The sequence below is a fragment of the Dermacentor silvarum genome, chromosome 1, assembly GCF_013339745.2.
Source record: "Dermacentor silvarum isolate Dsil-2018 chromosome 1, BIME_Dsil_1.4, whole genome shotgun sequence".
In the NCBI taxonomy this organism is placed as follows: domain Eukaryota; kingdom Metazoa; phylum Arthropoda; class Arachnida; order Ixodida; family Ixodidae; genus Dermacentor; species Dermacentor silvarum.
Window position 1 is genome coordinate 55807380 of NC_051154.1, and position 14584 is coordinate 55821963.

Here is a 14584-nt window from a genome sequence, read left to right on the forward strand (position 1 = left end):
CTCGGAAATCGGGACATGCATTATATGCCAGGCCCCATCATGTTACGCGTCTACGGCGCAAACCTCCAATCGACTGCGAGAAGGCTTTGGCCAACAAAACTCTTGTGGGATACTCGGTTTTTTTGTGACGTATAGTTGCCCACGGGCGTTCAGCTCGTCGCGTCAGTCGTTCTGGATTTCCTTCGATTTGGCGCCACAGAAACGGCGATCAGAAACAGCCGAACAGAGTTCTCTAAATAATGAACAGTCAACCGTCGAGCGGACCAGCTCCTCACATACTTGAAGGCAATGCTAGAGAAGATACCAGCCATGGAAGGCGTTGCCGATGAAGTTGTAACACTTATACTGACAACGGCGGCGCTGTTGTCAACTAACGCTGCTAACAACTAACGCTGCCCAAGGACAGCGGTATACAGCGCAGTAACGTTGCACCCTATTGTGTAAGTGTGAGGTTGTCTTCGATTGTTTTTCAGCGCACAGATTTCAATCGAGATGGCGCATTTCTGAAATGCATGTTCGTGAAACAAGATGCAAATAAACTGGACGCATTCGTGCCACTGGCTCCGCGATTGGGTGATAAATTTTCTTCGAACACGTTCTGCGCATGCAATACACTGAAGTTCACAATGCCAAACGCATAAAGTAGGTTACTTCAGACATTGATGCGAAAAACGGGGAAGCAATTATGCATTCGAATCCGCGAAAATAAATTTCACCCGTTAATGTTATGAACAGGACATGCACTCAGATGAGTAAGGAAAAGCTAATCCTGACAGAGACACTGGCAGAGACAAATCTGTGATAGCAACAAAAAGTACCCAGACTGCCGTAATTATTTGATTCCCTTGACTCAATTACTGAGAACATCAATTATGACGCCCCGGCTCGCGGGAATACGTCTATAGAGGATCCAACACGATCTATAGAAAACCTCATCCAGTATTCTGGGAAAGCATGGTGAAAACTCCAGTACAACCTGAAGAACTCGTGGAAACTTCTGGACAACACAAAAGGCTTCCCGCAATCTGAAGAAGCAAACAGCTTTCATGCAACAGCAGATGCGCTCTGTCCGCAGCACCGTCCATTTAGAAGGACGTGCAAGACACGCCCTGTTAGCGAGCCCTCCGCGAATCAGCCTTTACTGACTATACGCGTTTAGTGCAGCCGCGAATCTCGCAGAAAGCAGGTGCAGCGCAATGCAAATCCTGGTGGAGCGAAGGGCGCCGTGAGTCGACGTCGCAGGTCTCAGTCAACGCTGTGCATGGCGAGGCGCTGTGGTGTACGAGATGAGCAAACCTCGCACGTCTGTCAGTGCCTAATGCAAGTACCATCTCCTGATTTGCGCAAAGCGGCCGCAGTGAAGTGGTTAAAATGCTCGGCTTGAAAAAAACACGATCACTGGTTCGATCCCAGGTCGGATATATGCTTCTTTTACGTCACTTCGTGGCGTGCGTGGAGCGAAGGGTGACGAACGAGCTCGGTCGGCCCGTTTTCCAGATCATGTAGCTGCTGTTCGCAGTAAACCATTACAGCAGGATTTTGAATGCATATGATATAGTTTATAAGAGTTTCGGTATGAGACGAACTCCTAAGATGGGTGAGCAAGGGCGAAGTCTCGGTCTGGAGCCGACGTTTCCACAAAGGTACTACTCGTCATCGTCAAGGCAACAGCGAAGACACAAATCGCCTTGTCGAAACGTTGGTTCCAAACTGAGGCTTACTTTTTTCGCCCTCTGTTGATCACTTCAAGTCGCCAACTTCCTGTGAAGCATTTATCTTGTTTGTATACTTCTTATTCAATATATATATATATATATATATATATATATATATATATATATATATATATATGTCAAGTTTCGGGATGAAGGGAACGTTCCCACTATCGTGCCACTTCGGACAATATAGGACTGCGATGTCACCGACGACGCTTCATGAAAACATTGGAGGGATCTGACAATGTCGATAAAAATGGCTAGCCGTTCGGCGATCAGTCACTGTCAACGGTAACGACGCTCCGTGATGTCAACATTCTGGAGCTTGCCATGAGCTCCAGCAAGTATAGGATGTTTCTTGTGTTCTACGGAGGTCTAACAGAAGACACGAAGTGAGCAAATGTGCAAACGAGCTTCACGGTATTCTATAAAAGAAAGTGGAAAAAAGAAAATAGAAATATACAAAGGTACATTTCATTTGCTTTGCTGCTTATGTTTTGCTTTATTTTGCATCATGCAATGTTCGGGGATTTTTGCACAGCCTGTGATGTTCGTTTCACTGATATTCTATATACGATATTTTCGTTACGCTTGGTACCCAAGCACGTCTCAACTTATGGTCGTGTTACCTTTATATAGCAGTAGACGAGAGAGACACTTTGCCTTCCTCCTCACGGACGATAAATATGGAATAAATGCATTATTACACTAGTCATCTGAAGATATGGTATCTTCGCAACGCGTTGCGAAAGTATTGCGCTCTTTGGGCAAAATAAAGTAGCTTGTAAAAGTATAGCTTTTACCGTTTTACTAACTTTATAACAAGACTGTTCGTTTGTGTGCTTTTCTATTATGTTAATATGTATTCATGTAAACACTCGTCGTGTTTGCAATAATCTTATGAACCTAATCGGAGAAGCTAGCTGACAGACGATTTTTCATTGAAGTCACCTTTTTATCGCGTGCACATTCTTCGCAGAGCACGGTGCACGGTGGTTACGCACCGGTACAATTTTGTACGGGAACGTATCGCACGCCGCCGATACTAAGCCACGAGATGTTTAAATCTTACGCGATGCTTATAGGTATATACTCGATGCCTTGCTTGGAGCTAACAACATGGTTTAGACTCTTATAGGACCGACAGGTGCAGGGATGGACACGCGAGTGCATTCTACTGTGCGCCAATATGCATCGCAACAGCTAAGTTATCTTCAAATAACAATTCCTGCAGTAATTACAAACGGAAAATCACTTTCTGTTATCTGCAGCATAGTTCTCGTAATGGCAAATGTGCCTCGTGACACATTTCAGATTTCAGCTCAAGAGTGAGGAAAATTAGGAGCGTTGAGCGCAAATCTGGTGTTCGCCGTTTCGCATTATAGCGCGCCGCGTACACTGTCGTCCTCCCTGTGTTGCCAGAGGTTTGAACTTCGATCTTTAGCGAAGGTGGAAAGCACGTCAATGGAAGAGATTGCTTTGTGAGGGGTCTGGCATTTACTTCAAGGATAAGAGCCTGACACCACCGAATACATGACACCACCGTCTTGAGTAAACGAGAGGGGAGATGCTCACTTAATTTCTCCTAGCTTACATCAAGGACCACTCATACTAGCAGTGGGTAAAAAAAAAAGCAAACCAACTGATCAACCTCAATTTCCCCTGCAGGTTTTGCTATATGCTTACATAATAGTCTGAAAGCTTGTACTCTGCCTATACACACACCCATAGTCAACTGCAGAAAACGTGGTCGGGCGGTGCAACACGCATGCAGAGCATGCACCACCGTAGCCTCATTAAATGGAGCATTTTCGATCATGTAGATAAGTTCTAACTAACGAACTATAAAGACGAATGTATGCATTGTTCTACAACAGGGGATACACTAATGTTTTGTCTGAGTTTAAGGTCGACCAAGCTATGGAATCCTTAACTGCGTAAGAAAGACCTAACGTTACTAAATAAGCGGACAGGACAAAACGTAAATAACAAGAAACGGGCATTTATACGTTGTAATCACGTGCATTAACGGTGTACGAAACAAAAGTTAACGATGCGATATTTGCTTACTGACGAGTATGGTATTAATATGATTTAAGGACGCACTTCATTCAGTGCGACATATGTCTCATTGACGGCAAGTTACGTGAAATGGAACTGTAAGTAGATATAGTAAACTGGCGTTACGTCATAATTGATTATTCTGGTCAACATAAAACGTCTTCCTTTGCTCTGAATCTTGTGTATTACACCGTGCATGCAGCATGGACGGACAACTGAGGTTTTAGGCGGTATACCTATGACGTACGCTCATGCCTGGCTCTGAATTACCAGTCTTGCAATATCACTGCTAGTGATATGGCTATTATTGCCTTAATATGATTCACTGCGTTTTCCATCCCCAATGCTGCCATTTAATTACAGACAAACGGCTCGACAAAATAGTTGACGTGTATAGGTGACCCACTGATGTCGCAGATGTTTGATAAAAGCCTTGAAACGGGTATAGGCGTGGATTGCATTATCCCCTATATGCCTGTTTTGTGTACTGCTTGCTGTTAAGTGTTGCCTTCTGAAACTTCAATGTGTTTCACGACGCCACAACAAAAGTAAACCGTTGCTAACGTCAGCAAAATGAATTTGCAATGAATATGTGGCTCGGATATGTACCACAATAACTTGGAACAGCGTAAACGGCTATACTTTTTTCTCTTGACAGGTCTCCTCCACTCATCTTCACATTGACATGCTCGACGACTATTTATTACGGCTTTGGGTCGATATTACGAATGTAAAATATTTTGACATACCGCGTGGCCTTCTATAAGACGTGACTGTATACGCCGCATTCGGTTAAACTTCGCCTACACCAATACTTCTTGTGTACAAACTGCAATCGACGCGTTCGCCACAGCGCATTGAGTGTGATGTGTGCGAAGACATAAGTGGTCATAAGTGGTTATACGCCGGCATCAACTATATGCGACCTCAAGGACTACTCAAAAATCTACTTTAAACTTACGTAGTAGATCCATAGAATTGCACCATGTATATATTTGGATCATGGAAAAGCGCTGGTATATAGTGCTTTGCGCACACCGACGGCCCTCTTAGCCTTTCTCAGAGACACTGGCCCGGACAAGACACTCTATTTAGTTGCTATCGTGTGTGCTTGTGTGTGTCAATTGTGTACGTGTGTACTACGGCTCGTTTACTATACATATGGAGTAGCGCATGCTATAGCCTAGGCAAACATCTCCAAGGATCCATTAAATAGCGCTTCTCTCTCTCTTTATTACACCTTCGAATGGTTTATTGGCCGTCTTCATGCGACCTTCACAGCACGGCGGAAGTTCTGACACTGCGCGTTAAAAGTCCAAGATAACAGTATACTTCGAAAGCCTCAGGAATGGCACCGTCACCTCGCTGCAAACGTGCATCGATCTATGACGGTTCCTTTCGCGCTTAAAGAGAAATCAGAAAAGCCGATGAAGAGGTCCTACATTTACATTACAGGATGGTTTTCTCTTTTCAAACTAAACATGCATATATCCCTTATATCGATAAAGATTCAGTAAGAGGTGATGCAAAAGCTAAATAGACGCGACGCTGCTCCTTAAAGGTTTAATTACCCTGAAAGAAAAACATCACATTACGCCAAGAGTCTGCTGCCCAGTTATTGTGTACACGAACGATTGGACATAGGTATATATCACTGATATGAACTGTTATTGTCCATAGCAGCGTGATCAAGATCAGGCGTTTGCTTCTAAGTATGCATGACAGTCAAATATATAGATGCCACGTTTCATTGAAAAACTGGGAAGTATGTGTTTCAACAGGCTGTAGCATCCTGTGAGGCAGATACCAAATCGATATGAGGAAAGGATATTTAGGAGAACTAAGGGGGGAAAGCCTGGAAGGGGGAATCAGCTCCATAAGCTTAGGCGTCGATAGTGACGAAATTGTAGCTTACGTGGGGGCTGCAACTTATCGAGAACTGCATAGATAAACAAACAAGCTTTATTTTACTGGTTGTATACGCCGAGGCCCGTCCCCGGTAAGATCAGTTACCGTATTTCCATCGGCAAGAACTGACGTAAAATATTTTCACAAGTATAGCTACCAGACGCCTAACATACGTTTTTGGCAGAGCAACGTAATTATCATAACAGAGTACACCGATATCGCACCATTGCAGAGAATCCTTTAATGTTTTGGGGCACGCGGACAGTATGGCATATATAACTGGCACATACACTTTCTGAGGCGTATACGTAGCTACATTTATGTAAAATAAGTGGACCGACAGCGTTGAGTATGTTTTATTTGATAGTATAGCCGCTAACTGAGGTCGCTGTCAAGAACTGCGTTGCTAAGCAAGCGAACAGGGAAACGATCGACGACAGATTATATATATATATATATATATGCGTTCTCACCAGCAAAACTAAACACAAACGTATAGAGGCCTACACTCTGTGCGCGCCATTGCACGGGAGCAACCAACTCGGGCGCATTAATATATTCATTGGACAAGAACCTTTCGACATAGACAGAGCAGTTATTCAGAAACTTGCTTTAGCATCAGAAATTTTGGGAGCTTGTTGCTGACATAGAACGGCCATATGGACTAACACTGCCTGAAGCAACAGCAAATGCTTTACTTGATTGTGGGTAAGGCTTGCGCTGGAAAACGCAACTACATAGCGCTCGCGAAACGTTCCTTAATTAACGCTGTCAGCTCTAAGCGGCAAGGGCGAAATCATATAGAAATGTTGTATTTCGACTATAGAATGCTAAGCGACATTGCGGGATCGTATATCTACAGCGGTCTCTGTTGGGCATACGGATGGCATTCTGGAAGGGGGCGTTTTACGTCTTTGTCGTACAAATGCGACACCTCACCATTTCTTCGCATCACATGTACTTGCGAAAAAAGCGGAAGCTCCCGTTCTGTTTGGAATGTACTGATAGCACAGTTCGGCCGCACCGAAGAAAGGTGATGTCAAACCACTTTTGCTGCAGCCCGCTTCGTTACGTATTGACACCGTGGTGTCCCGTATCTGCAATGTTAACTATACATGTGATTCTATAGCTGCACTGACTAATGGTTGAGCAGTGTATAAATTCCGCTGCTGACGCAATGTCGAGCGATATTGAAGGGCGTGTTACGTTTTGGTCAACAACGCCACTTAACGTAACATTCAACAATGTCACATAACGAAGTTCACGATGGGACTTACGGCAAGGACAGAAGTACATACCGCAACGCCAATTAACTGGAATACTGAACAATGGGCTACTTCGGCTAACTGTTAAAGTTGCTAAATATAATTACGACGGAATTCTTCACACTGCCGAGGAGATAAGTGCGCCGCCAAGTTCGCGTTGATCCCCAGCCATGCAAAGACCATTTTAGAACCACATTTGAACAGGTACGGACAAGTCAAACTTGGATGTCTTATTGTCTTTGTATTTAGAAGAGCAAAAGTTGCTTGCCAATGCTGCGTGATGTATAAGATAGCTTATAAATAGAAAGTTTCCTGGACGATGCACCCAGCTAAAACAAAAAGGGATCAAAAAGCTCACATATTCGTAGGCTTTTAGTCGATCTGTTTGCTTCAACGCAACGGCTGGTATATGGATTGCTCTACATGTATACAGTCATGGAAAGCTTGAGAAACTGCACACTCCGCGAGTTTAATATACTAAAGCTGTCGGGAGCTTAAGTTACGATCAATGTTCTCTCAGGCGAAGTGTGTCTTTCCATCATTGTGCTGATCCTTACCTAATGTGGCACTATAAATATATGTTGGCTACACGAGCGCAGTTCGTATCCTATATTGACTATAAGGCAGACTTGTAGCCGTGATTTCTTTTATAGCTACTATGTGATAGAAGTTTAGGTTAAACTTTCATACCCATGTACTTCCTCCGCCTTACAAGCGTAAGGTGCCTCAACTTGAAATTTTTAAACATCTGCGTGAAACTAATGGATAAGTTCACAAATGATAGCGCGAAAAGCGCTTCTCAAGCGAAGTATACACAGTGGCCGTAGCACATTTTGCTGCATATTCCTGGTTTCGCCGTTTGAACTTGTTAGTATATCGTGTTTTCGCACTGAATTTGGCGCATTTACGTAATGTGAGTGCATGTTTTCCTTAGTTGGGGGGAAAATTTAAAAGGACAAAGGGGAACAAGGAGGAAGCTTTTGTTAATTGGTATTTTTTTTTTCTTTTGGTTGCACTGTAAGCAACACTCAGTAAATGAGGGAGAGGTTGAATGAGAAACTATTAAAAACTTGTTTATTTTCCCATTTATTCGATTTGTTATTGTGATTTTTCGGAATGACATAGCGTCCCTCGTAAACGCGTCCAACTCAACGAACCTTTGTCGTTAAAATAAAAGCAGCAGCGATATTTTTACTTAAAAAAAAACAACTAGAAAATAGACAGAAAGAACAAAAAAAGATAAAAAAGAAGAAAAACAGAAAACGTCTACGTTCGTTTCGGGCAGGGCAGCGCCCCTGCATAATCGTTGGCCGGCGTCCGGCGCTCTTCTCCCGCCTCCTCGACGCCGACGTCATCGGCGACGCGGTCTCTACGACCAATGAGCAATGCGTTTAACTCCTCGCGGCAGCAGTTTATTGCTTTTTTCTTATCGGGCACGCTGTCCGCGGTCGCCATTCGAAGGCGCCAGAGCCACTGGCAGCGAAATTCAGTTATCACTTCTGTACTAAAGTAGACGTGTTTCCTCTCCTTCTTGAGAGCGAAATCCGCGAGCTTCAGTTTAATCACGCGCTATTTCACTTTTGTTAATTCAGCGCCGCAGCTGATCGAGTAATTAAGCAGGTAATTAAAAGCTGCGAATCTCCATCCCAAGAGGAGAGGTTATGTTTCTTCTCTTATGAGCCTGCAGGGCAAGGAGGACCTGCCGACCACTGTTTTGACAATTATACAGTTCGCGCCTGCATTGAGTACCGCCGTCTACAGAGAGATGTCTACACCATGCATCCTAATCATTATATTCTTGTCCACGTTCTTGGTGTACGATAATACTGATATTATTGCGGCTGTGTCGAGAAAACTTTCCTGAACGTTGTCTTTTTTTTTTTTTTCATTAATGGGCCAATTCGCATATAAACCTTTCATGGAATACAGCGACCGCCATGTGCAGTAGCGGAATGACAGGCCTTTCTATTTGAATTGAAATTCGAGGTTGTAGCTTTGCTGGGGTATATAGCTAGCTATACCCCATAAAACAGTCATAAGGTTGGTCACATTGTGAGACAGGCGTGAAGTGATAACGCATGGTACCAAGATACCTAAAAGAGTTAACTCGAACGCTAAACGTCTGATGCGTATATATATATATATATATATATATATATATATATATATATATATATATAGGGTGGGTCAGACCTATATACAGTGTTTATTATACTATTACAAGTGTTTATACAGACATTCAGCACGCGCTCAGTCCTGAGGAGGACTGAGCGCGATCTGTGATTGTGGCTCCATCGCCTATTTACAACTATAATGACTTTTTCAGCTTGATGAGTGTATTATCCTGGGTCATAATGCTATATGACCCAGTGTTGGTTATGGCTCATTTTATTCATGCATCAGCTAACATGTATTGTGGCTATATCTGCCTATCTGTATTTCATTCCAGCAACTCACTATTCGCATTCATTTGCATAAACCAGAATAAACATTCGGTTGGCTACTCTGTACCGGGGGAAGGGTAATAAGCGAAGAAAGAAGGCAAAATAAGCCCGCATAAGCTTCTTGCGCGGTGGTCGTGTGCGTGCTCATTCTCCAATACGCGCCCTCATGCTGTGCCCATGGCGAATTAAACACACACGATTTCACATAACGTAGCCTATCGGTGATACACCGTTTCTGACTATGTAGATACGCTACAAAAAAAAATGCACCTGCAGATTTGAATACGGCTGACTATAATTAAGACAGACATCAGAAGCACTGCGTTCCAGCATTAAAAGCTACTCTTGACACCACATCGCGGATGCTTCTTACTAACATGCGACATTAAAAGCACCAAGTACGTACAATACCACTACATGCCAACGCCTGCAAATGGCCATCCGCGAAGGTTATGTAAGGAACATCCTTTCTTGGCTACACAAACCGTTATGCATGCAGACAGTAAAAGGCTGATGAGGGAACATGAATATGACCAAGCTTCTTTTTAGTGTACCATTTCAATAAGTGTGAAGTCAGCCGAGTCTTGACGCGACTTGTGAAAAAGTGCCGCATAGATGCATTTATACAACACTTGAGTACAGTGGTTAAGGTTGGTTACCGCTTTCCTGATGCTTGACTTGGGGAAAAGTTCTCGTTCAGTGACAATAATAAGGAAGCCAGTGGCTACAACTTATAAACTTGTGCAAAGATTAGAAGTGGATTATTCATGGTTGAGATTTCTCGGGTGGTGCTAAGATACGGGTATATAGTTACCAAAGCCTCGGCTTCGGTTTGTGTACACACTGTTTTGACAGGCAGTGAGCATCGCACGTGCATACAAGCCTCATGTCGTTTACAGCACGTACAATGTATACTGCATTGTTTATATACATAATGGAGTGCGAACATGAAATTAGTGAGATTTTTACAGAGATGTCCGTTTGCTTTCCTTAGTGTAAATACTTTTTCATTGAACGCCCAGTGCATGGACTCACGCCAGACTGCGGCACATATGTGTTTTCACGAGGCTGTGTCTCTACTGCTCCTGGCCTGTTACATGCATCATGCTGTCAAAACAGTGGCCCAGATATGTGCGTCATTACAATGGAAAACTATAACACTGTGTCTGCACATTCGTTGACGATTGACTCGCGTATGTATGAAATCCACCACCCATGTTACGCTGCAGGACAGCTGACGAACTTAAAAAATAATAGCGTCGAAACAGCCCAAAATCAAATGATGCTTAGCTATCATGCGCTGATGTTTATGCCGATCGATATGCGAGTCGAAAAAGTGGGCTGTCAATAAACAGTGGCCACAAACAAGGTTCACGGCACGTGGCCGTGTCATTTCGTGTAAAGGATCTATAATTCCCTCGTACGTATAATGTAGTATAAACGGCGAACAGTGAACACATGCAAGTACAGAAACAGACCAGGAGCAGTAGATCGTTTACAGTATACTCTGTGTTCAAAACACTGCAGATGGTCGCAAGCTCACGTACTTCAATATGCAGCGATAGTCACGTAATCGGAGCAGTGACTGTCACCATAAGCTTAGCAACCAGCACCCCAAAGTGCCCATAATATTCTTTTTAATCTATACTAAACGTTGATATTCAAAAAAATGCACGCTCTATGCAATGCAGCACTATAGCCTGCGTGTATATTCAGTAAGCAGTTTGCCATACACACAGCGAATATCACGTCACTATGACACAATACTTTATTCATCTTAAAAGTGATCAGTGCAATTTAGTTTCAGCGGATCTTTTCACTAGGCATGTGTAATTAGTTTCGAACGTAGCTTTGCTTAATCTGCATGCACCTGCATAAGATACAACAATGCAAATGCTAAGCGAAATTCATTCTGAAAACTACATGACGTGTCTATTGTAGCCACGAGGGCTCACCAATTCTCAGTCCTAGCAGTAGACATCATCAAACGCTATAGCATACATACTCGTATGTTCGAATCCGAGATTAGCGTTGTTTTGAAACTGTTAGTAACGCCCAATTGCACGAGATCACCCAATATGCTTATTAGACGTTTTCTAACTCCGTATACACTATCCGATTCCTACAAAAAGGAGCGTACAGACGCCTATAGCACAGCAAGACGTGCCATGTTCCGGAGCACCGTTCATTGTATACATACTGCCGAAGGATGCCTATGCGCGTTCCCCCTCCATGATGCAGTTGGGGAGCGCTTGCGGAGGTGGAAAGGGGCCCACTACTGTTTCAAAGGTGGCGCTGACGAGCCCGCAACCTACAGCGTCTCGCACATCCTGTGACCACGTGCGTGCAGGGCACGACCACCCACACCGCCTGCCTGGTGCTGCTCGCAGCACAGACAGGAAGGCGGCCTTGGACGGCTTTGTACACGCCGAACGACCATACGCCCGCTTTCTGGATTGAGAGCCGAGCATATATCATCGCGCAGCATCAATTTTGTAGCGCTGTCAACACTGACGGCGGATGTAAAAGCTGTACACTGGAGCTCTACGGCCTGACACGTCATTAGCTGGTTTCCCTTGACCTCATACGAACAATGTCGAATCGCTCGACAACTTGAAACAGTTGCAACCTGACAGCACTGCAGTGCATTATTATTAACAGCGCAAGTACAATGACCCGTATCTCAGCTCCATTAGAAACTCCACGGACAATAAAACTGCATGCACACGGCCGATCGGATGCATGCTACACGCACTCCTGGAACTGCTATCGTAAGCACTATCCTCAGAATCACATCACGACCCACGGATTCGCCATCCACTGCCATACCCTGGGCCTGGTGTGCATAGGCTCATGACACGGAACACAGCGAAAGAGACGTCCAACACATGTCACAGAGCGTCAATGGCACTCTCACACATCCGCAGCACGGGGCCTATACGTGTGAGCATCGCTCGTTTGGTCATGTCAGTGCAAGTGTTCACGCGGCTGTGTGCGCGACACCTGCTCGCACGGGGTTTGCGAACAGTGCGCGGCCTGCGTGCAACCACGTACGCAGTGCGCGCTCGGGCGAGCCTCGCTGCGAAGCCGCCGGGACGGCACGCAAGCGCGGCAGCCGGCGCACGGTGGCGGCCGTTTTCAAAGGTCTGCCGGAGCGGCGAACCCGTGAAAGCGGCCGTCGAGAAGCAGCAGCAGAGTAGCAGCAACAGCAGCGAGACAGGCGACCACTCACCGGAGCTGGCGGCTGCCGAGGGCCACGAGGCGCTGGCCGGCTGGCCGGGCGACTCTCGCGCCATGATCGCGGCGATCGAGAAGTCGGTGGCGCGCAGTCCGCTGCTGGCCGTCGATGGCGGAGGTTTGACGGCCTCCTCTTGCATCATCACCACGTCGCGCTCAACAGACAACAGCATCGGGCTCAACTCGGGTCCGTCGCCGTCAGGCCCACACGCGCGTCGGGCCCGCTGGCCGCCGCTGGTTGCCGCAATTAATTAGAGCGTGCCGCCGGTGCGTTCGCGCTGGCCGCTACAGAAACGGGCTCTGCTGCCGACAGCCGGCCGAGGGCGCCGCGGCCGCCGCCAGCTGCACGGCCCGCCGCCCGGCACGCCCCGCGGGGAGGCGGGCGCGCGAGGCCCAATGGCGGCGCTGCGCCGCCGTCAGCGACACCTGGACGGCCGCGGGCAAAGCGCCTGGCCGCGCGGGCCAGCCAAGCAGAGGCCGGCCCACACCGGCTCGCATGGGAGGGGCGTCGGTCGCAGCCGCCGCTGGTCCCGAGCGCTTCGGCCCCCTCTTCCACCCCCCTGGAGAGCCGCCGGCTCGGAGCGGCGGCTCATTTTGTGGGCCCGTCGAAGGCGCTAAACCATCCTTGTCAACGTCGACTCTGACTCGGCAGGCATGCGGCGAGCCTGCCGCTCCTCCCTTATTTGCCACACGCACCGCTCACAATGCCACTCGTTATGCCCGAGAATGCCGGGCAAAAAAGAAGTGCGCAAAATCACACCGGCAGAAATTTTGGCCAGGGGACAAGTTTGTATGAGGGAGCAGCGAAAAATTGAGGACGCAGAAAGGCGGAGGACATACACACAAGCCTGAGCATTTGTGTGGAGGACTCCGCTCCACGCTGCCCCTTCTCATCGGCTTTCTCTCGCTTGCTCTGCGAGTTCTCTTGTCTGGCCAGCATGATGATGTACTTATGTTATCATGATAATACAATAGGTAAATTTCACTTGTATCCCGCCGATTTGGCCAGCAATGTGGCCATTTTGCGGGTGTTACATCCACTTTAATACTCCCACGAAAAAATACCGAGTTTGCGAGGACACCGTAACTGCAAGTTTCATGAGCTTATTGTCCGTCGAATCGGGCGTCAGTATTCGCGCTGTCACGAGGTTGGCGGGCTCAGGCCGCGCATAGTACGGGATGTTACACAAATGAAATACGCCCCGAAAGGATTGGATCTCAAAGCCAACATGTAGCTGATATTGTCTCCATTGCATCTGATTAATGAATGATGGTACTGATTCCTACGTTGGTCCTTATTCTTCCTTAGATTGAGGAAAACTCATGTATTTACCTATAAGAAAAGTTTACTGCTTTCATTTTTTAATAAAATAACGCGCATCTGTTAGTGCCTGCAGTCACTATACCTGATGTGAGCATTAGGCCTCAGCCAGAGCTCATCAAACGAGATTAGCTTTTTTTTTTTTTTTCTCGAACCATCATGTTGATGCCATGTTCCATTACTGCAGCTGTGAAGATTGCCGGTAAAAGATTTGAACTCACAAAGCAGCTCCAATACACTAACGTGCATCGTAAGAACAGGCACCGGTCAACCGTGGCAGCGAACCTCATATTCACTATACAGAGCGGAAAGTAGAGGAAGAACCGGCAGACTGGATGACACACGGGGGTATTATTAAACACACAATACATGCCTCTTCGTCCCGTATTTTACGTGCTGTACAGTGAATTATGTCATACTAACAAGCCCAAGTATCAAGCCTTGTGAATTTGCGAAGGCTGGCTGCCCATGACAAAGAAGTCCCTCAAAGAATATATATTTTTGCTCGTATAAGAGCACTTGTAGAACATGAATATGAGACTCGACTCATCTGCATTCAGAAGTCTGGGCGGCGAGCAAGTGACAACAATCAAAGAGAGGAAACAATTATTTCATCTGTGTTCGTAGCTTGCA

The 14584-nt window shown here is 46.0% G+C and overlaps 1 protein-coding gene across 1 annotated transcript in view; it reads right to left on the reverse strand.

Moving 5' to 3' along the window:
• LOC119463621 (T-box transcription factor TBX20-like) overlaps positions 1–12922 on the reverse strand; it is a 114522-nt gene extending 101600 nt beyond the window's left edge. The window contains exon 1 of the mRNA XM_037724449.2: positions 12626–12922. Within this exon, the coding sequence (XP_037580377.1) occupies positions 12626–12803 (178 nt within the window). The 5' untranslated portion in view covers positions 12804–12922. The remainder of the gene's footprint in view (positions 1–12625) is intronic.
• Between the last annotated feature and the right edge of the window lie 1662 nt (positions 12923–14584).